This window comes from Grus americana, chromosome 3, assembly GCF_028858705.1.
Source record: "Grus americana isolate bGruAme1 chromosome 3, bGruAme1.mat, whole genome shotgun sequence".
NCBI lineage: Eukaryota > Metazoa > Chordata > Aves > Gruiformes > Gruidae > Grus > Grus americana.
This window is the reverse complement of record NC_072854.1, coordinates 15,683,561-15,707,503: the sequence shown is the minus strand read 5'-3', so window position 1 is coordinate 15,707,503 and position 23,943 is coordinate 15,683,561. Positions and strand designations below refer to the sequence as shown.

At 44.1% G+C, this 23,943-nt stretch overlaps 1 protein-coding gene across 9 annotated transcripts in view; it reads left to right on the top strand.

The window, feature by feature from the left end:
• Positions 1-23,943, top strand: part of LPIN1 (lipin 1) — an 86,297-nt gene that overhangs the window by 18,977 nt on the left and 43,377 nt on the right. For 5 of the 9 annotated variants that reach the window (XR_008576271.1, XR_008576270.1, XM_054819357.1 and 2 more), the window contains exon 2: positions 6,907-6,963. Coding sequence is in view for 3 of the 9 variants with exons in the window: in XM_054819356.1 (XP_054675331.1) it covers positions 6,907-6,963 (57 nt within the window). In the remaining 6 variants the exon portion in view is untranslated. Of the gene's footprint in view, positions 1-6,906; positions 6,964-18,190; positions 18,358-18,383; positions 18,571-23,943 lie in introns of those variants that run through there. The other 4 variants (XM_054819361.1, XM_054819360.1, XM_054819359.1 and 1 more) reach the window with 4 other exon arrangements.

Genomic DNA, 23,943 nt, shown 5'->3' with positions numbered 1-23,943 from the left:
TTTACACAGAAAACAAATGGGATCAGGGAAATGCTCCTTTCCGAAAGCTGCCCACAAGCTTCTGTAAAGTATTTGTACATGACCTATGGCAAAATTCACTAGCAAGTGAAAACACACACAAACTATGCCCTGTGTTATTTAAAGAGCAGGCAGCAGCACAGCAGTTATACCAGTTTTTATTCCTGTGTACTTCTGGGTGCTGCAGAGCCTGAGGATCCAGCGTGTGTCACAAACCCAGTTTCTCAAGCCTGTAAACAAGAGTGCTCTGGGTTTAGCTCTGCTGCCGTACTTGTTCGACCAGAATATGTCTGAACTAAGCCAAGAGCTTCTTAATAGCTCCTCCCTTTTTTTCTTCCTGAGGGTCCTCTGTGTACATGACTAAGCACGTATCTGGTGTCTCAGAATGGATACCAATGGGGCAGGCATCAGCTTGGTCTGTTCTCTATTTATCATGAAAAACCAAAAGTTTCCAAATTCTCCATGGGTGCAAATTTCATATTCTGCTGGATCTAGCTCTGAACTCCTCTGCCTTAACAGTGAGGGTCTGGACGACCCAAAGCTTGCCACAAGGCTAAGCCCAACATGCAAGGGCATGTATGGTGCAGATAGCACAGTCACGCGGCTCCATCACCCCCCAGCTTTCTGCCCCTAACTGTGAGGAGAAGGCAGTCATTTTAACAGCCCTCTGATGAAAGACATGTATGGCCTTCCACCATGGTCCGGTGGAGAGCTGCAGCCAGCAGCGCCCATTTCCAGGTGTGACGGTGAGGCTGCCTTGTAAAGGAGAGGGCTGGGAGGCCCCAGCTCTGGAAAGGCTGAAGCCACAAAGGACGGTGTGATGATTGGGTGATGTTTCCACATCACCTCATGAAACACCTTTTGGTAGCCTGGGGTAGTTCCTAAGAGAACATTCCCAGGTGCAGTGTTAACTGCAGTCATTAAAATATCCGCCAACAGCGATCGGCAGGTGTGGCGGTGGGGCCACCACGTCAGCCAATGGAGGCCATGGTCAAACATGCTCCTCCAGCGGAATGGTTTGGTGGAGATGAGGAAATGGCCTTTATCAGCTGTCAACAGATGTGTCACAAGATTTTAGATAAACAGCTGATAAGTCTCGCGGTGAGTGACTAACGTGGGGTTAAGGAATGGGAGGAGCTGGGCAGAAAGAATTCAGACCTGGCATGAGGCACGGGGCTGGGAGGGCGTGTAGCACAGACTGGCGCTGGAGTCTCGTGGGTTAACCCAGTGCTGGGACATATGCAACGAGGTTCCTGGATAAATAATTTAACTGCCCTGTAGTGCCCCTCCTCCAGTCCTTAGTTTTACCTTTACTCAAACTCACTTTCAAATGTGGTTAGCAAACCACTGCGCCTGGGCTCTGCTGCAGATCACAGCAGTCCAACAGTTCCTTTTCTCCCACCGATGCTTAGCAAGAAGATTGGAGTTCCAGGACGGAAATGCCATGAATATTATTACTTTTTTTAATGCAGAGATTGGATTCAGCGTTCAGCATAAGTCTAGATTTTAAAATACATTAGGAGCTCGAGGTAGTGCAACAGCAGCTACCTGTATTTTCAGCAGTGTCGATGCGGGGAGAACATTGTGCTTGTGCTGTTCCCGGAGCAACGCAGGCTGTGAGGGATAGGCAAGCGAGGAGGCTCCAAGCTGCCTGGGATCATCCCACCCCTATACCTGTGCCTCTCCAGGTGATGCCTGGGGACCCTGGAGCTACTGAAGTGCTTGAGCATCCTTTGACTTGAAAGCAATGATACAGGCCAAGTTTGAGTGAAGTGATAAAGCAGAACTGGTTTCTTGTTGGGCCTCCTCCACTTCATACGATAAAGCTTGACTATGGTTTTCATGTTGTAAAGTACTGTGCTGATCTCCATGTGCTCTAGCCCCTCATATGGCCTCCTATAGACCAGCGGCCATATTTTGGTAGCCTTCTTGTAGAAAGTAAATGTAGACAGCAATTCTTTGGCTTGGTGGGTTAAGACATTGGGCCATTTGACTGGGAACTCACTACTGCAGTTTCTGGCAGAGCTCTCTGTAGTTACATTTCTTTCACATTATTTACTGATGTCCCAAGCTTCACCTGACTCTAGTTACACCTCTCCAGAAAAACTTAATATTGTCAGTCAAACCTGCCTATTCTACATACTAGGAAATGGTTTTCTTTCTTTAGGTCATTTAGCAAGATAAGTTGGCATGTGATAAACTTAGGATTGTCATCTTATCTTAAAAGAAGGCGTCCCTCCTTCCTCTTTGTTGCTTGAAAGATGGTCTGTAGTGGAGATAGCATCCCCTCATCAAAGGCACTGCCTCTGGGTGCCTGTGAAAGAACCGATCAGCTGCTTTGCCCTAGGCACCCACGCTGCGGAGAAAATGTAAGTCACCTCTGGGCATCAGAGGTGGGTATTATAATTATTTTTTTAAATCAGATGCCCCTCAAGGGAATAAATAGGATGTTTCTATCTGGTATTAGCAGCAACGAAGCACACATACAGTATGTACTTAACTACATCAAGAGGCATGATTACTGTAGGAAGCAGATTAAAATTACCTGAGTAATTCACAAATGAGTAACTTTGTTTACAACATCTGTTGCATCAGTGTGATGAGTTAAACACCAGTCAGGTGATATCATGAGATTGAGTCGGAAGTTTGAGACAGAAGAGCCTCTTAGGTCACCCAGCCAGTCCTTTGACTACTCTGCCACTACACTGCTACTACAAGCTTCCCTACAGCTCATTTCTGCACTATTTTCTTAGATTCAAAACATTTCATTTAACAGGGTTTTTGCCACCAGTTTCTGTATTTTTTCCACTGTGAGATTTCATTGCTAGGAAAGAGCTCCTGAAAATGCAGCCTCATCCTGCCATCTCACTTTATCACAGAATAATAGAATACAAGGCTGGAAGAGACTTGAAGATCATCTGGTCCATTTCCATGCCTACAGGGAAATTCAACTGTAATTAATACATTTCTGACAAACCTGTGTTCAGCCTGCTCTGAAAGATCTCAGCCTCTTCCGGCAAGCCATACGAGAGCTTGCCTACTCCTGACATGTTTCCTGTTGCATTTCATGCTCACTGCATCTCCATATCTCTCCCAAGGAGACATGGATTACAGTTGCCACCTTTTCATTTTTTCCTTGCAATATTTTTATATAAGATATATTTTTCACTCTAGTGAGAGTATGAAGTATAGACTAATCTGTTGTCCTGCAGATATCATGCCATAATATCTGTTATCTCTGAATCTTCTCTTGGTTTACTCCATCTTGTATCAGTTATAAGAAATCTCTTAATTCTTAAACACTTCATATTTAACTGGGAAAAGTACAGCTTGGCTTCATGCTGCCAGACTGACCAAGATAGGGTCATAAAGCTCTTCTTTAGGGGTGAAAAGGCATGTTTTGCTTCGCACCACGTTACAGTTTTCTTATGAATATTAATGAATTTAGTCTGACAGCTTAGGAGGATATTATTCCTGTTAGACATCAGGAGAACTGAGCAACAGGGCTTGTGATATGTCCACACTCCTGGAAGGATGAAGGTTTAGATAGCTCCCGAGGAGATCTGGATCTCTTGGCTACACTGGTGCTAGTGAACTAAACGGTGACAGTGCCCATCCTCCAGCTTTGATGCTACTTGGTATGATCTAGTCACCTCTGTGCTATTAAGCTCCTCCAACCCCCAAAACCAGCTGGCCCCACTCAGATGCCTGTCGGAAATGCTCTGTGCTCATTCCCAAGGGAACTGCTAGCTGGCTGGGGCTGCAGCCGTGCCAAGCACTGTTCTTCCAGCGTCAGGACACAGACCAGAGTGTCCCGGTGCCTCCGCCTGTGCCTTGACTCTGTTTAGTTTTCTTGTACAGGAATAGCCCTTGTGTCCTATTTCACTAGCTTAAGCACAAGGTCATCTTTTCCCTACGTTCGCTTTGTTCTTTAAGGTCAGCAGGGTGACTACAGACACTGGCACAGCTGAAGAAAATGTCTGAGGCATTGTGTCTGCTTTAAAATGATTTTTATGACTGACTCATGTCAGTTTGTATTTCCAAGGTTTCTAAATAGGAAAGGCAGACAGATAATTTATAACAGTCAGTCTAACAATGGACAAAATATCATTCAATACATACTAAATTTTTCCATTAATTGCAAGACTGAATGAAAGCGCCTTAGGGTTGTTTTTCAAATGTGAGCAGAGGCAGAGATTAGACAACTCTGATGATCAAATACTTAACTGCAACATTAACTGTACTTTTAAACTGCTGGCAGGGATCCTGGAGAGTCGCGTGGTTGTTACACCAGTACACAAAGAATGTTTTACAGGACTGTCTCTGATCAATGTTTTTCAGAGGAACTGAATGCACAGGCAGCAGCACTATTGTACAATTACCAACTCTGTTGTAACACACAGTTGACTGCTCTGCTAATGAAACGTACTGTTTTCCTGCGGCAGTTCCTATTATTGTGTTTCTGAGATTTATTTATTTAATCGTGGATGAGATTTACCAGGAACTTCGCTTGTTTTTAAGAAAGAAAGAAAAGGAAAAAGAGAGGGAGAGAAAGAGGGAACAAAAATGAGGGAAAGAGAAAGAGAGAGAAAGAAAGAGAGAGAGGGAAAGAAAGAAAGAAAAAGAAAGAAAGAAAGAAAGAAAGAAAGAAAGAAAGAAAGAAAGAAAGAAAGAAAGAAACAGAGAGACAAAGAGAAAGAGAGAGAAGGAAATAAAGAGAGAAGGAGAGAAAGAGGGAAGGAAGGAAGGAAGGAAGGAAGGAAGGAAGGAAGGAAGGAAGGAAGGAAGGAAGGGAGGAAGGTCAGTCCAGTCCTTTAATGAATATAGGTATTTGAAAATAAATCTATTCATCTGAGCTGTTTTCTGCTTGGGTGGACTCCAGACCAGACTGCAAAGTCTGGGGAGAGAGGAAGGAAGAAGGGATGAATTAGTACAAAACCCCCTGATGCACTCTGCCAACATGTCCCTGATGTTGGATGTAAGAAGAAGGCACATCCTAGTTTACTGCCTGCCTTCACAGCCGTGCCTTCCAGCCCATCCCCAAAGCAGCTACTCTGGACCCACCAGCGTGCACAGACTGCAGATTGCTACCCAAACTGGTTCTTGTTTTGCACAGCTGATTTCCTTTGGGAAATCCAGAGGCTACAGCCAGGCTGTGGGACAGGCATTTTTCAGGGTATGAATCCAGTTGTTCCTCAAACACTGCATCCAGCTGGCACATCTGGGTTTCATTATTACATGGTCAAGAAATGGACGGGGCTGGCACCTCTCCCTAGGAGGTGGAAGTGCTCCTAGAATTAAAAAAGTGACAAAGACTAAAGACATACACTGAGACCTACACCTCAGACTGTGTAAAATGGGATGAAACTGTGATATTTCACATTCTAAAATATTTAGCGTTATCACTCAGCAGTCAACTGCTATGATATCTTCAAGCCACCATCTTGGTCAACAAAGCAGCAAGATATCTCTTAAACCCAAACAGGCACATGCAACAGGAAAATGTAATTATACTAAATCCAGCATTTGCATACAACACACATCTGTATTTCAATTAATAATTTAGCTTGCAAAAGCATTTCTGTTCATGTAATTATCGGTGCAGTGGTACCAGTATTTTTGTTCTGCTATGAGAATAGATAGGATCGTTTTGTTGTTAAAGCCATGGGCCAGATGGAAAGAGATCTGTTTCTAATTTTGATGCTAGACTTCCTTTGTAACACAGAGTAAGGCATTTAATCAGGGTGTATTTCAGTTTCTTCATTTGGAAAATGGAATTAATAATACCTCCTGGCCCACAAGGTTGTTGAGAGACTCAGTAAATTGTGTTTGAATAGTGTGGTGCAATCCCTAATGCAAGGTATTATCATGAACAGAGAAGGGCTACGTGCCAGACCTCTACTGTGTTTTCCTGATGGTGCCACCCCAAAGTTACTTCTCATGTTACCCACACGAAAAGTTATTCTAATTATACATATAGCAGAGGATGTGAGTGAGTGTAATGAACATTAATGGAACCTTTAAGAACTGCACCTACCAGAACTAGGTGAATTTATTTCTCTAATGCTTATTTTACTATTTCTGATTCCTCCTTATTTGTTACTGTTTCATTAGCAATATTTAAATGGGACATAGTTCAGAAAGGGATCATTTAATGCCTTTTCTATTTGCTGAGTAAGATTCCATTGAGTATTCTGGCTGTTGCATAACTTGAGAATAATAAAGAGTAAAATAAGTTGGTTTTGCCGGTGAGCACTTCTGCTTGAAAAATTCTGAGATTTGAATATGAGGGAATATGAATGTCTTCAGAACATACACCACCAGCAAACCTGGTATATTGGGTTTGGCTGAGATGGAGTTACCTTTTCCCACAGCAGCCCTCACAGCGCTGTGCTGTGTATTGGCAGCTAGCAAGGTGTTGGTAACACACCAGCGTTTTGGCTACTGCTGGCACAGAGCTGGCACACACCAAGGCTGTCTCTCCAGCATCCCCCCTCAGCAGTAGGCTGGGGGTGGGCAAGATCTTGGGAGGGGACACAGCCAGGACAGCTGACCCAAACTGACCAAATGGATATTCCATAACATATCATAGAGTCATAGAACCATAGAATGGTTTGGGTTGGAAGGGACCTCAAAGATCATCTAGTTCCAATCCCCCTGCCATGGGCAGGGACACCCTCCACTAGATCAGGTTGCCCATCCAACCCGGCCTTGAGCACTTCCAGGGAGGGGGCACCCACAACTTCTCTGGGCAACTTGTTCCAGTGTCATCCAGTGTACTCATTAAAGCAGCTGGGTTTCAAGGACCATCATTGAGGCCTGGATACATGAACTTCTGTACACAGTTAATTAACCATATTATTCCTCATTATTCTTTGTTTCTTTCAGATTCCATTGATGAAAGATCCCGGCTGGATTCGAAATGTCTGGACTCGCAATCTGAATGTAGGAATTCAATTGTTCGTTTGGTTTTTAACTCCAGTGCCTGAGGGCAGGCCTAGCGTAAAGCCTGGTGGGTCTTTGTGAAAAGAGGATAAGGCAGTGGTTAACTCTTGTTCGCCTGCTGGTACCCAGTGCAACATGTCCAAGTGTCACCCTTTGGACACTGTCTTACTGTATGTCCATTGTGGTATTATTATTGCTGTGAAAGGTTGGGTGGCTCTGTGAAACTGGTGGCCTTCATGTGTGGCTGGTATGAGTGGGTTAAGAATAGAACCAGCACAAAAATTTGGAAATTGGGCACTTGTCCTGGGCAATAAGAACAGAATCAGCAAAGCTGTGGCAAATGTCAGAAGTGAGGCATGTCCCAAGCCAGAGATGCCGCTGCTGCTGTTCTCCTGGAAGGCACAGAGCACATCTGTGAGGTGGTGGTGTTGGGGCACAGCCACAAATTGGACAGAAGAACCATTCAGGAGAACTAATGAGAGAGGGAGAATGGCACTTCCCATGCCAGTTACAGAACTGCTACTGCTGAACGATTGGTGAAGAAGGGAAAAGACGAAGATCCAGGAAACAACCTGATGATTTGCTAAGTGACTCCGACTCGTATTCCTCAGCAGTGACCTACTGTTACAGTGATGGTGGGGCAGAATATTTAGAGGCTGACATTTGAAATTACAGGTAGGACCACAGCATTTCTACCCAGCACTGAGCAGTGCCATGTAGAAGCATCCGCTTAGCTGAACTATTGGAGTCACTGTAAAGCTCTGCATAGGTTTCACAGGAGATGTATTAACCTGGGTGGAGTATAATGTTAGCGTAACTATACTGCTATCTCATGTAGATCCCACTCAAGTGTTTCCATAGAACCTACACAGTGCAGTATAGGATATGCTGCATGGTTTATGGAGGAACCTTCCCAATCCAGGAGTCTACGGCAACTCGCATGTAGCTCTTTGGTGTGCTAGCTGGTTGGTAGAGCCTGGCAGCTTTTCAGTTAGGGTCTGGCATATGTAGGTCAAGATTTCCATGAAGGTATGTCACCTCTTACAAATTGAGGATCTAACCTTTGTGATGAGTTTGATATTAGCAATGTCATGTGAACTGGACAGGTGGATAAGTCAAACAGGCAGTTTGTAAAGCAATACTATGGATGAGATCTTTCTTTTCCAAACTTGGAGAACGTTTGGATCTGCATTCAGGTGAGATTCTGAACTTTACAAGAACATTTCCTGGGTAACCAGAGCATGTCACGTGAACTTCTCCTGTAACTTTGAAAGAACTGAGGATAGTGCATTCTTGCAGTAAGATTATACTTTAAGAAGTATCAGTTTATGTTTTATTTGGGCAAAATTTTGAATTCATTTTTATATATCATTATTATGCTGTTTGTCCTAGATTACTCATAACATAGTACAGAAGTACATGAAGAAGAGGAGGAGGAAGAATTTTGTAACATGGATATGCTATATTTAAAATGTGCTACACAGAAGGGAGATCATGGGAAATTAGCAAACCACTGACAATAAAAAAAATCCCAAAGATTTTGCAGACAAAAGACATGTTCGCACTAAGCAGTGCCTATGTCTGTACTGACACGTTAGCAGTATGAAACAGAAAGTGAGAAAACCCTATCCAACTGAATCTGCCAGAGGAAGCAGAATTACACGGGATAAATTGCATCTGACCTGGACAAGGTAGATCAGCAATAAGCATGATCCCAAGCAACATGCAAAACACGCAGGGTGAGTGAGCTGGGCTGTCACCAAGGGTTGCAGGGGAGGGGCATCTGGTATCACCGGGATGACCGCACAGGGAGGCTTTTCGGTGTGCCCAAATTGCAGTGTGGGGGTGGGCATGGGGAGAAACAGGGTGTCTGGAGTTCAGATCGGAAGCAGACATGTACCTTGACATGACTCTGAGCTGCCTGTGGGTATGACTTTGTTTTTTATTCTGTTAAATAGAATTATTTTCTGTATTTTCTGACCAGGCCTTTGTCTCTTCTTGTATTATGGCAGAACTTGATACAAAGCAGATGCTTGCCTGTTCCTAGCATTGTTTTTTTAAAAAAACAAAATCCACCTGTTTGGAAAAAAATGAGCAAGAGCCTTTGCTTGCGTAATACAGAGTTCACTGGCTTGAATGGGATTATGGTTTTGTGTGAACTGAGCATCAAGTCCGATACTTTTCAGACTCTAAACTCACTGGGATGGGAATTCTCTTTGCGCGTGATATGCTGAACACAATGTCACTGATGTGTGCGCAATACTAAAACAAGCTTATGTTGCTTTTGTGGGCAGAAGCTGCTAGGTTTGAGAGACTGTTCATGGTATGTAGATTTGTCTGCAGCAGATAAACCGTACGGTAAACTGTAACAAGGGTAGCCGGAATGGGGCAAAGCCTCCGATGAATTCTCAGATTTGCATAATTGAATATGTAAAGCATCTAGCCTGCCAGGACAAAGGCTTTCTACTAATGAAATGGATTCCACTAATTTCACTGAAGTAAATAATTTCCATGGACTTATGCAAAATGCTTATATATAAGAAACACTGCTGCCAAATTTATGGAATAAGGACAAATGATTTTCACAGAGTGCTAATTCTTGAATGCAGCCATTTTCTTGAAATAACCCTGAAATGTAATTTTTAAAAATGTTCTTGTAGGTATGTGCAAGTGCTTGTAAGGTTTTCCCAAATTGTGAACAAAAATACATGGATGCAGAGCTAACCCTCACTGGCTTTTATGTAAGGGCAGAGTCTGGAGAATGGTCAGTAGAGCAGGCAGAGTTGATTACACATTCATTTACAGAATTTTAATACTGGACCAACTAAAATAGTTTCAAATTTCTCAGTTCAACATTGAATTAGATTTCCTTATAATGGGTTATTGCCTCCTGAAAGCCATTCAAATGTGTCATACTTTTTGGCCAGATTACATATCCATAATAATCCCCCTTTAAGGCAGGTGTTTCATTTGCAAAAACTTTTGTGCATCTTATACATCAAGACCCATTCATATTTCAGAGTCTTTGTTCAAATATTAATATTAAAATACCAAAACTTTTCATTAGGGTAGAATTCTAATTTTTGCTCAGCGTTCAACACAACAGTAAAAAACAGAAAAAGGAAATATTTCCTTTCAATCCACAGACTGTAGTTCCTCCATTAAAGACTTCATTTTCCAAATCTAAATTGACTGATAAATTGTCACAGCAAACCTAAGTTTAGTTTTCCAAATAATTATTTTTAGACTGATGGAAATGAAATGCTGTTTAATTGAAGTTCTAAAATAACATTTATTATCACGTTCAGGGATTGTAGTGCTGTACCACTTGTAGAAAGACTACATTTCAACATGAAGAATATTTTGAGGGAAGGATTTACTACTGCATTACCAGGGACACTTCCCCCACTCATAGAAATTTGAACACGAAACTGAAAAAAAATAAAGTATTATGTCCATGATTTTGCAAAGCCAATCACATCTATTAACTATGTAAGTAGTCCAGAGGCCGAAATCATAAAAATGAAGCCAGTTCCTCAGATAAGTTCACATAGAAACGCGTGTCCTTACAGAAGATGTAAAGAAAGATCGCAGGTGCAAAACTGAAATAAATGGCAATGTTTCAGCTTTAAAATACCTGACTTAGAGGCACCAGTGAGAGTTTTATACAAGTCCTCGGCCTAAACCAGGAGAGTCAACTGCTTAGATAAGAGAAAGACTTCAATAAATAACCTTATTTACTGATTAATTGGCCAGACTTGATGCAAGTAATTAAAAAGAATTTATTGTCCTGTGACTGCACGTGCAGGATTTAATTCTGTACGTCAACTCGTTTCTAGGATTTCAGTACCATCCTCATCATTATTTTTATCAGTAGCAATATACTTATGAGAAAAAATCATCCCGGAGCAGTAAGATTAAGTTAGCTCTGACAGCAAGCAAGACTGAAAATATAATTTGTTTAAACCAAATATACATTTAAACATTATCATTGTTCCATACAGCTCAAATTTTGCCTAAAGAAATTATTATCACAAGCATTCAAAGGATGACTGTACTTTAAATCCAGAACAAGCACAGTCCTTGGCATAAACTGTAATCACTAAAATCCCCTAAAAATGCCCTAATCTGGCTACAAACTACCACTTCAAATATTCAAGAAAATCGAGTGTTACTGAGAGAAAAAGAAATAGCAAGGGGGTTGGATTATCTCACTTTTTTCAGCAAAATCCATAGGATTGGGCTGAAGAGAACGGGGCAAAGCTTGCAGAGGCTTCCCTTTTCGCTTCACTGCGGGGAGGGAAAGCAGCCAGGCTCTGCCTCTCCTCCTGGCAGCCTGCTCCCCACCCTCCCCCTGCCTCCTGCCTGAGGTTAAACCCCGTTTCATCCAGTTTATATCACAGCCTGAACTAATGACAGTACCTGAGACAGTGCGGAATTTTCTGACTTCAGAGCCAAGTAAACCAGCTTCTCGTGACTTCAAGCAAGGGACAGAGTGCCCCTTTGTTCACCAGGAGCCACGCACAGAACAACCACTTTTATACCCTCGTCCGAACAGAAGCGAAGAATTTTTCTGTCACAGTGAGAAGCACCAAATATTGTTACTTTTATTATAAAACTGACTTTAGACACTTTACTCTCTCAGTGGAGTTACTGAATGAACTTCAAGCACTTAATGCTTAGCCCACCATAAGAAACAGCCTTATACAAAATATCTCTTCATCTTCCTGTTGTCTTAGGTTGGCCATAGCTGTTACATCTTTGCTGGCTACAGGAAAGAGGAACTAGTTTGCATAGTAAGGAGGTAACAATACAGTAAACTAATCAAGATGTGTGATTTTATGACACCCTGAGCAATAACAAGAACCTGTTTACAAGGATAATTCAATATTGGTAGGCAGTTTGATGTAGAAATTGCAGACATGAGGCTGGGAGGAAAACAACAATCTTCTCAACAGAAGGAGCTGGTTTCCAAATCTGTTTTCCTCTTCGGGGTTAAGATTGCTATTTTAGTTTGCAGGAGACGCAGTAACAGTAAAGAAAAGATTATACCCTGGGAAGTAGAGTGGCTTTGTTTGAAGTTCTCAAAGCATGTTTTGTACTATTTTGTTCTAAACAATAATAATGATCATCTTGCTTTTGATTTGCTGTGCTTTGAAAACAGTATTCTGGGCAAAAGCTTTGCTAGTCATGCATAGATTTACTGGACTGATGAAAAGTTAGCTTTTGAGCTGGAAAGCATTTCAGTCCAAAACAGGATGGAGGGATTTGCCATGGAGTTGTGCACGATCTCTCATTCCTCGTATGTGTGTGCATTTAAACATCAATAGGTGTTTTGCCTGAGCAGAGTACGGGTCTGTGTTTCAACATGCCTATGCAGGAATTCCGGGCTTTAGCTGAAGAACGAACGTGTTGATGATTTCACTGTTATATCCGTAATCTTGTACATTGTGATGGCTTTGCTTTATCACGGCTCAAGATTTTCTAACCTTTCTAAGACCTATTTAGAGAGCTCAACGTTGGTTATTTACAGATTTGGAGCTAAATTACTTTCTGATTAGATTGGACTGGTACAAGTGGACCTCCAGCAGGGCTGATGTATTTAGCCTCTCTTGTTCCTAATTTAAATATTTCTACAGTCTTTTGCTTTGGCCATGTTTCGATCATAAGAGTCAATAGATGCCTCTGTTTCTCAGTAGCCAAGTATTTTGTAGCAGAGAACTGAGTTTTGACTGTGGGAAGAGGTCCTAGGATATAAAGAAGGCATTGAGGTTTTCATGGTTTTGCAAGGCTGAACGTGGATCTAGAGGGAAAAGAAAGGCTCTTTTGAGAACTTTCGTCATCAAGAATTGTTGTAGTCTGAGAAGGAGAAAAAAGCTTGTCTGGTAGTTCATTGGCTACAGATCCCCTTTTTGGGACTAGATTTGGGGGGTGGGGGCGGGGGGGGTGGGGAAGGGGGCCTGTGCATGTGGAAGCAGCATATCTGTCACAAAACTAAGCCTGAAAGTACTTGGTTATGCAATGCAAGCCCCGATGGCATGAGGGCTGATAAGCGTGTTATCATTACAGATGAGCATTTTGGTATGCGATCAGCACCTCCTGCCCTGCCTCTAATTTCAGCTGCAACAGTTCCTGGAAAATTACAGTCCCACCTTTGATTATTTGACAAAATAATCCTCTCCGTTTCCCTTTTCACCTGTCACCCCTCTGCCTCATTACTGACTTAAACTTCACAGTACTTCTGATGACATCAGAGTCCTCCTGAAGATGATGTCATCATCTCACTTCTTAACAGTGAGGCCGAAGAAGGAAGAGAAGAAATGATGTCAGAAGTGTATTGGCTAGCATGTGCGACTGTCAGCAGACACTTAGAATACTCGGGAACTGTGACCATATGGAAAGCAAAATCCAAAAGCTGAAGCTGGCACAGTGCAAGGAGCTCAGGCGGGGCAGACTTGACGGCTGGTGCAGCCCAGAAGCATCTGCCTAAATGTGACAGATTCAACACACTGCCAAAAGCAGGATGGTTTCATATGGAATAAAGTATAAAGTCTGTCCTGTGTGGCTTTGTGTTGGACAAGGACAGCATTCTTTCCCTTTTCAAAGTTGTTTACTACTCGGATCTCCAAACTCCTGATACTGAAACAGCAGGACCAGTCCATCCCAGGAACACAGACAAAGCAAAACCAGTAGGATAGACAAAACTGCCAACAAGTTAACTCAAGGGAGCCAACCGTTTTAGAAATCTCTGCAACTAAATAACATCTACTTACACTTTAAAAAAAAAACAAAACCAACCAACCAAAACCCAACAAAACCCCCTAAAAACACCCCAACTAAATAAAGCACTAAGGGGCAGAATAAATGCCACGATTTACGTGCTACAACAACCAGCACTACTGTGCCTTCAAATGAAGGACAAAATGAAGTACTGGATAATTGGACTTGAAGGGACAAGAGAAAGAAAGGGAAAAAAATAATGTGTACCAGATAGAGAATTCAGTAGATTATTACAGGTACTGTAGGCACTGTATAAAAATTATCTACTTATGCTAGGAGAACTATTCCTGTTTTAAGATGGTGGGACATTTAATTAGGTAATTCTAGAATCAGAATCCAACTACTTTCTGCTGTTTACACTCGAATAAAACTAGATCAACTCTTAATTTATATTGCCTGAGCTACTCCGGGTTTAATACTAATATAGAGAATGCCAGCATCAGACTCCAGAGCTATCTTTGCTTATGAGTTCATTAGAAATTAAAAGATAAAAGCTCAACTTTTCTATTTACTGAATCATTTCCACATGCACAGTGTGCATGCATTAACAATTGCAGTCCTTCATAACCCCGGTACTGTGTGCCTGAATACAAACTCCAGTTTTAGTGGGGGAAAGCCAGACGTTACTGACAATGTATTAAATAATTAACTCTTCAGTTTGAGTGCTTATATTGCCCACTGGCAACATACTTGCCAGGCAAATCTGGTGTCCCAAGCTAGAACTGAAAGCCTTTTTTTTTTAGTCCCTGCATGAACTGCTCTCTAGGAATCTGTTCCTGAGCTTTATCAAACTCTTGTAGACTTTCTTTTTTTTGACCCATTTTTATTAATTTACAGAAGACTACACAGCTCGACTTTCTTCTTACTTGTTTTTTTCATAGTAACTGTGAGCCTAGATCATAGGCTAGAACTCTATTGTGCCAGAACTGTACAAACACAGAGTGAATATGTAAATCATAAGCTCTTTGGGACAGAAATCAAGAATTAGGTAATGATGGATGGATATAAACAGACCAGTGAAGAAGTGAAAGAAAAAACTTCCATAAGCAGGTCCTTCGAAAGTTTATGAACAATTTTAATTCAAACCTTGGGAAACAAACTTGTGTTGGCCTACACAATGCCTTCAGAAAGAAACCTGTCAAGGGGGAAACATTACAGAAAGAAAACAGTAATAGTTCAGAACTTCATCATTCCTGAGTACGTTTTGGAGATGACACCATGTGTTGGGTTTGTGTGGCAAGGGTTTGGTAGCGGGGGGGCTACAGGGGTGGCTTCTGTGAGAAGCTGCTAGAATCTTCCCCTGTGTCTGATAGAGCCAATGCCAGCCAGCTCCAAGACGGGCCCGCCGCTGGCCAAGGCCAAGCCAATCAGCGCCTCTGTGATAACATATTTAAGAAGAAAAAAAAACAGTTAGAGAGAGAGCTTTTGCAGCCGGAGAGAGGAGTGAGAAGATGTAAGAAACTCTGCAGACACCCAGGTCAGTGCAGATGGAGGGGGAGGAGGAACTCCAGGCGCCAGAGCAGAGATCCCCCTGCAGCCCATGGTGAAGGCCATGGTGAAGCAGGCTGTCCCCCTGCAGCCCATGGAGGAAGGATGAGGGGGTGTAGAGATTCCACCTGCAGCCCGTGGAGGACCCCACGCTGGAGCAGGTGGAGGCACCTGAAGGAGGCTGTGGCCTGTGGGAAGCCCACGCTGGAGCAAGTTCCTGGCAGGACCAGTGGACCCATGGAGAGAGGAGCCCACGCTGGAGCAGGTTTGCTGGCAGGACTTGTGACCCCGTGGGGGACCCCATGCTGGAGCAGTTTGCTCCTGAAGGTCTGCACCCCGTGAGAGGGACTCCATGCTGGAGCAGGGGAACGATGAGAGGAGTCCTCCCCCTGAGGAGGAAGAAGCGGCAGAAACACCGTGAGATGAACTGACCGTAACCCCCATTCCCCGTCCCCCTGTGCCGCTGAGGGGGGGAAGGTTGAAGCCGGGAGTGAAGTTGAGCCCGGGAAGATGGGAGTGGTGGGGGGAGGTGTTTTAAGAGTTGATTTTATTTTCTCATTCCTCTACTCTGTTTTGCCTAGTAATAAATTAGATGAATTCCCTCTCTAAGTTTGGTCTGTTTTGCTTGTGACAACAATTAGTGAGTGATCTCTCCCTGTCCTTATCTCGACCTACAAGCATTTCATTATGCCTTTTCTCCCCTGTTTGGTGAATGAGGGGAGTGAGAGAGCGGCTCTGGTGGGCACCTGGCCTCCAGCCAGGGTCAACCCACCACACACCACCAGGGACTATTCTCTTGCAAGGGCAGAGCATACCTCCTGACTGTCCTCCCTCAGCCATCCAGTTCTGTGGGTAACTCCAGATCACTTGTTAGGAACTGGCCCTGACCGTACTGTCCTCAAACTCTGCATTGGGCTGAGCCAAACTCACAGCCATGACCATGCTAAAGCTTGATGGGTATGGAAGATTACATACTAGTGCTTGGTCCTCTATATAGATGTAACCAGTGAGAATAGTTATACCGGTGAGAATAGTTATAGGCTGAAGTGCAGCACAAGACAAGTAAGGATTTCGGAATCAGTTGGCAGAGGTTGTTCCAGAGCAGTCATCTGAGGAACACCGCCCTCACTGCACCGTAGGAAGAGAAAATATGACCTCGCACATGGAACCATTAAAGATGTAGAGCATTATTCTGTTGGTTATGTTATGTCAAGGAGCAGATGGTTGGACATGATAAATAACTAAAGACAATACAGTACTTCCAAAGCTGAGGGTCTAGCTTCTGAATCTCTGAAAGAAGCAGAGAAGGGTGGGTGTTGTTGAGGCTGTGGAAAAACAGTGGTTTTGATTCAGTGTGTTACAATCATGTTTTTATTTCAGTGTCGTAGTGAAAGACCATAGTGGAGCAGTGTGTTAGAGCAGTCCTGGATGGTGATGGCTGGAGAACACCACCCCCTCGGAGGGAACACAATTCGGAATCGTATTCCACATGGATGTGGGGAGCAGAGCGCTGGTCAGGATCCACAGCCAGCACACACACAGCTTCTTGTATGTGCGTCAGGGATGAGATTATTTACCAGCACGTCTCATTGCCCACTGACTGCCCACTGACAAGGGCTTAGACATGATATGCCTGGGAAATGAAACTGCAGGTATTTCTGAGCTCGGTTGTGTATTGTTTGTGGGATTAAGTAAACACCCTTGTTCGTTGTGCCTGGGCAGAAACTGTCTTCACTGACTTTTTTGTTCTAAACCTGAGACGAACTCGTTACTGTAGCTGCGTAAACGGGAATGGAGGAGAACAAGAAGCGGAGATTTGAGTCTGTGAGTGTGCACCAGGCACCATGACCCAGCTGTTCTGTCATAGTTGTGCGCCGTACAAGGACTAGCCATTGTGGAGACAGAGTTAGCAGAACTACAGGAGGAAGATGTGCTGGAGAAAAACAGTTTGCAGGGTTACAACAGGGTGATGACCTATAGGAGATTGCACTGAGATTGTTTTACAGTGTAACTCGGAAGTTAATAAAAACAGAAGGCTTAAGTGCTAATTACTCGACAAGGAACTCTTCTGAGGCTTCAGCTGCACGTACATGTTGGGGATTAGAACATGTAGATGCACGAAATCCAGCTCTGAAAAATTTGTTTTCAAGCCTAAAATTAGCAGGCTCTTCTTCAACTAATGAACTTTGATCCTTTTTTTATGCATATTCTTTGCCCTCTTTTTCCATGTTACTCTGTTTCCTGCTCATGTGTTTTACACTTGGCACCACCCTCTTCTGCCTTCTGTAAACAGACTTGAAAAAGCCGGGAAGATTCCTCTATCAGTTAATTTTTATCACAGACATCCACCTCCGTATCTATAAGGCACCCAATGTAAAAAGATGTTACAATATCGTTTAAACGGAAGAGAACCATTATCTGGTGGAAAAACTTTATTTCATCGCATCTATTTACAACGATAAAGCATATGATACTGAAATATGTGTTTCCTATGGCCTAGCGCTCTGGGATCCCTGGCTTCAGTCGGTGCCTTTCAAGGACGTGCCAACCAGGCTGGGCAGAACGATCCCCTTTTCCATCTACAGCCCTGAATAAAGGTGTTCCCTTTGCTAAACATTTTTGACATGGCCTGAAATGGGCTGGGAAAAGAAGAATGAAAGAAGGTATTTCTGTGATTATAATTTCAAACTTGAAGTAATAATGGTTTAAATACACCAACAAAAATACTACCCTGAGCGGCCGAAGCTCCCCGCCGGCCCAGGCACAGCCAGCGGGGGGTGAAATTGCCCCCGCCGGTCTCCGGGGGGAGCCGTGAGAGGCGCCGCGGCCCCGAGGGGCCGAGCGGGACGGCGGCCGCCCCTCCCCGGCCGCGGGATCACCTCAGCGCCGCCCCGCCGCAGGGCCGTGACGCCCAACCGCCGCCGCGCGAGGGGCCCAACCGCCGCCCCGCCCCCGTTACGCGATCACCCGGCTGTCGGCCACGGTGATGCGGGGGGCGGCGGCGGCGCTGCCCGGCCCCCCCCGGCGGTCGGTAGGCTGAGGCTGGCCTGCCCGCGGGAGCTCCGGCGCCCCGCTGTGCCTGCGGTGCGGTCCGCCGCTGCCGTGCACCGGCGGGAGGCGGGTCAGGTAGGGACAGCTCCAGCGCCGGGCCGGAGCGCCCTCCCCCCCCCGCCTCGCCTTTCCCGGGCGCTGCGGTCCCTCCCTCCGGGGCGGGACCCGTCCCCCGTCCCCCGTCCCCCGTCCCCCTCTCCGTCTCCGTCGCCGCGGCGGGCGGCACGCACAAAGGCGGCGGCGGCGGCGGTGGCGTGCGGAGCCTGCGGGAGGCGGCGGGCGGCAGCGGTGCGTGCTGGGGCTCGGGGCGGCCGCTGCCCGGGGAGGAGGAATGGGAATGGGAATAGGTAATGGGAATGGGAGCACTGCTCCCCGGCGCCGAGCTGGGCGGGGAAGGCCAGGCTTGCCCCGCCGAGCGTTGGAGCCGCTGGAGGCAGCGGGTCCCTCCGGCCAGGGCATCCTGGCGGGGCACTTGCTTTTTCCTTGCCGAGGAGTCCGGCTTTTGGGAGTGACAGTAGGCAGCCGAGCTGTGGCGGTCGTCTGGGGTTGACAGTGCTTTGTGCACGGGGTTAGAAGGACAGGGGCAATCTGGTGCTTTCCTGGGAGGTACCCAGCGCTGGGCAGCTGCGGGGGGGGGGGGTCGGTTTGGGGTCCCCGCTCCTGCCGAGCTGTGTGAGCTCGCGAAGCCCAGCGCCCCTCTATGCACTACTTCTGCTTTTACGTTAGAGATGATATTTTGCCTCTCTTTGGCTGGCAACTGCTGATGCAAGTTCCTGCATTAGTACCATTGCTTTGCTAGTACTTTCCCTGAGATGGAATAATGAAAGCAGTAATAGGCCGGAGGGATTTAATGGCATAGCAGAGCCTGGCTGGCAGTCGTGCAGTTGCTACATATGAAGCTAAACTTTAAGATATTTTTTGGTTTCTTTTATGTAATTTTTTTTTTTCCTCCTAGAACAGCTATTAGTTTGTCTGTTGCCTAGTGTATCTCCTCTACCTTCAAGAAGAGAAAGTAAAATAGAATGTATCTTGTGGAGAGTGAGGAGGAGACAAAATTGTGCAATAGTTTTGTTATCTCTGTCAAAAAGAGGAATTATGTAGATGCCTGCACTAATAACAGGATCTCAGCGTTGATGTTGCGGACAAACTAGCAGATAATTTTTTCTTTCACATGTAAAGTTGTCAACCTCGATAGATCTATTGACCTCTGATTTGGTTCACAGTTTGGGGGGGTGTTTTGGTATGGTTTGTTTATTTTATTTTCTAGATGGCTTTATCTGTGTCTCTGCTGTCTTAGGAAGCAAATACTGGCAAATGTTTAGTGTATATAGATAAGGTTTTGCTGCCATCGGTGTTCCTAGTTAGAAGTCAGATGAGTGTACTCCTCTTATAGTAAAATGAGCCTAATTCCATGAAGAGACCTGGAGAAAAAGTGGGGAGACAGTGAAGGGGTTAAGATGGAAAAGATTCAACATAATTGTGTTATGATTTTAGGCATAAAGCCATGAAAATAGCTTCTAATGGTTTTAGATACTTTCTGCTTTTCTGATAGCTCCAATTCACTAATATGGAATATAGGCTACCTGATAATATCTACTTACCTGACTCAGCGTGGTCTGTTTGTAAGGGAGTTGGGCAAGTTTTAGTCTTTGGCCCTTTTCCATACCTGAGGATGTGCAGGTGCACACGTTTGTTTGTTTGTGAACATACATACAGACAGAGCAATCATCAAAACCAGTTGAAATACTGTAAGAGCTTGCTTTAAACTCTGAAAATGAGGTATCAGCATAGAGTAGAGCTACTGCTGTGCTTCCACTCTGATTTGTGTTCCACCTCTGACATCAGAACAGTATCACAGGGCAGCACAGTACATGATCTACCATATATTCACCAGTTATTTCAGAAGTTCTCGGTTTCAGGCATCGGTTTGTACTTTTCAATTTGTTGTTTGATCCTATTTATGCAGCGTCAGTCCAAAGGGGTTTCAGACCTTGTGTATGTTTCCTCAAAGCGTCTCCATGAGGAGGGAAGCACTGTACAGGTGGGATGCTGGAACACAGAGACATCAAGGGAAATGTGGAAGGTGTCCCAGGAGATCTTTGGGAAAGGAAGAGGCAAGTCTTGAGATGTAATTTCAAGGTTGCCTGAAATGCCAGAAGAGGTGTCCCTGGTACTACCCACCACCGACTCTTTCTCAGCTTCTCTCTTTAGTTGATACTAGCAATTGTATGGGTATGTGGTGAGTCAGATCATTCCATTGATCCAATTGAAAATTATTTTTGTATGGTTTTAGTGGTGTTAGTTTTCAGTGCTGACACAAGGGCAAGATTTGAGAGAGTTGGGAATGTATGGTTGGGAGGTAGGTGTGGGGGCCATGGTTGTACACTTAAACTGGCCATGAAATAATTCTCTTGGACTCTTGAGTGCCAGTCTGATACCCTGGCTGTGGGACTACAGGCCAGTCCTCCATTCGTTGGAACACGAGGATTCATTACAGGCAAGTTTTGAGTCTTCAATTTGAATTTTTGATTTCAGCTGCTCTCAAGAAAATATTCTGTCCTTTATAGGGACTTTGTGAAGTATTGGACCAAGTGATGTTTCAACTATTTGAAAGGTCATGCAATACCAGAACCAAGTGAATAGTCATGTCATAGTCAAAGTCTGTATCTGTGAGTAAGTGCGAGTGAGTGGCAGCTTGGAAGAGAAGTTTGACATTTGATCCATTTGACACTCTGGCCATTATAAGAAGTCACAGTTTTTGGCACTGGCCTTGGCAAACTCAGAATAGGAGTCAAATAGTTCCTAATAGAATTAATCCCAGAATAATTCCAACCCTAAAATATTTCTGCTGTTTTGGCTGGCAGGAAGCAAAATGCTCTTACTGTGGTGTAGAGCCAGCCGCATGCTGCGTGTTACTTTCTATTTGCAATGTACAAGTGAATTGCACCTGTCTCCCGACTGACCAGACATATTATCAAATCACCTGCAGGAATGTGGTCTGTCCCATGTCGCTGTGACTATGGGGAAGTCTGGAAAAAATGTGCGCATAATCAGGTTTGAACACAATCAGTCCTATTTACAGAACTCTGCTCAGCAGAGTGCTCTGGAGTTCTCCCCCAACAACTTGTCCAAATCAGGGTCGTGGCTGCTTATGGCTCTCTTACAGCTTGTGTGTCCAGCTTTCCTTTCCTAGGAAAAAAATATGCAAGGACAGTGCTTGTCTATGTCTCTCTCTGATGAGCTTGGCATGCTGCAGTTGAGATACAGCCACACTGATAGACCCTGCTTGAAACCAATGGGAGTTAAATACCCCGGTAAGAACTAAGCCTTAGTAAGTTAACTGACTGTGTGGGAATCTTGTAGGAAAGTAGGGACCTAAACTGAGGTCTCCCAAAGTCCTGTGCAGTGCCTTCACTGCTCCTCTAGAGCAAGTAAATCCAGGCTTTGATTTTGCTCTGAGAAATGCACAACTTTGGGGTTCTGGCTGGGAATTTACTCAAAAAAAGTGGGATGGGAATTCATGACAGAGACCCTGGGCTAGACTGATGTAAGAGCTAACAAATATTTGAGAAAAAGGCTTTTGAAGGTTCTTAATGATTTTTACTTTCCAACCTGAAATGAGTTAAAATATTAAGAGGTTTGAATGTGATGGTCACACAGCATTAATGACTTTATAATGTGTTGACCATTTACTAATAAACAGAAGTACCTCTTTTAAAAATAATAGAGGGTAGTTATTAGGAGCTTTTGTAGTTAAGAAGTCACTGTTACTGTGGTTGTGGTACAGACATGAAGGGCTAAGCTTAATTTTGAAAAAAATCCATCTAGGGAATCTTCATCTGAAATATTTCCTTCTCTCCATGTTGTGGTTTAACCCTAGCCAGCAACTAAGCACCACACAACTCCTCACTCACTCCTGCCACAGTGGGATGGGGGAGAGAATCAGAAGAGGAAAAGTGAGAAAACTCATGGGTTAAGATAAAGACAGTTTAATAGGTAAAGCAAAAGCTGCATGCAAGCAAAGCAAAACAAGGAATTCATTCACTGCTTCCCATCAGCAGGCAGGTGTTCAGCCACCTCCAGGAAAGCAGGGCTCCATCATGTGTGACGATTACTTGGGAAGACAAATGCCATCACTCTGAACATCCCTGCCTTCCTCTTTCTTCCACCAGCTTTATATGCTGAGCATGACGTCATATGGTATGGAATATCCCTTTGGTCAGTTGGGGTCAGCTGTCCCGGCTGTGTCCCCTCCCAACTCCTTGTGCACCCCCAGCCTACTCGCTGGTGGGGTGGTGTGAGGAGCAGAAAAGGCCTTGGCTCTGTGTAAGCACTGCTCGGCAGTAACAAAAACATCCCTGTGTTATGAACACTGTTTTCAGCACAAACCCAAAACATAGCCCCATACTATGAAGAAAATTAACTTTAGCCCAGACAAAACCAACATGCTCCCCTACATTTTTATTATAAATCTTTTTTAGAACGTAACCTCTGATACTGTTTTTCATGGTAAAGAATATGTCAATAGTAGAATTCCATTAATTGCCGTAGAGGGAGTTGGTGTTCAATACTGCAAACAAAACTAAATTGCTTCAGAGCCAAGAAAATAAATGTTTGATATGTAATAAAAGAGTAACAGTAAGCACTTACCTAGGAGTCTTTGAAATATTGTTATTTACTTTTTTTGTAAATGAGGAATAATTCACTTGAAGAGGCCACAGTCTGATTCCCAAATATAGTCCAATCTCTCTCAAGCTTTACATCTTCAAAACAGATGCTAAGGGCAAATCAGGGCACCAAACGGATCAGTTTGTAAAATTGTCATAGTTTCAGTGTCAGCAGCAGAGCTGCAGTGATTTATTTTAATTTTTGGCTCCTTTTCACTGTTTTGCATGTCGTATGGAAAAGTTCTTAGGAAAGTCAATTTGTTTTGTGCTTATGTCCATCACTTCAGTCGTGGACCAGGTTCTCATCATGACATCAGGTATTAAAACCATAACTGAAAGGTGTGTCTGTTTGTGTTGATTTTCTTTGTGCTAAGCATTTGTTTTATGTTAGGTTTATCGTTGCTGCAAATCTTCCTCTCACAGCCTACAAAGCCAATGCACGGACATAACTGTAGAACCTGAGAAAAGGGGCTGAAAGGGACCTAAATGTTACATCCCTGCTAGTGAATGAAATGGTGCCAAAGTCTGTTCTTGGCGGCCAGACCAGCTAGCACCATCTGTTTGCAGCTCTACCTTTAAAAGAAGGTGACTACTTCTGCACTGACCATGAGGGTAGTCCCCAGTCCATCTCAACTCATCAGCTGTGCCTGGGCATGGTTGGCAGAGTGCTTATTGCCCTGTGCCTAAAATGTACCAGAAGCAGATTTTGTAATTTAAAAAGATTCAGTATAGATGACCAAATTGTAATGGTCAGGTTTGTGATGTGATATAGTATGATTTACTGCTTTGGACATAGGCACAGTGACAATCTCTGCCCCAAAGATTACAATTGCCTGTTCCTAAACAAGTCCCAGCAGATGTTTGTCCTGCTCTTCAAAATTTTCTGTACTGGAGAATTCATATCTACCAGAGGAAGTGTGTTCTGGTTTTTAACTACCCTTACAGCATGCTACCTAAGGCATGTGCTTGTTTGTTTGTTTTGTTTTTTGTTTTG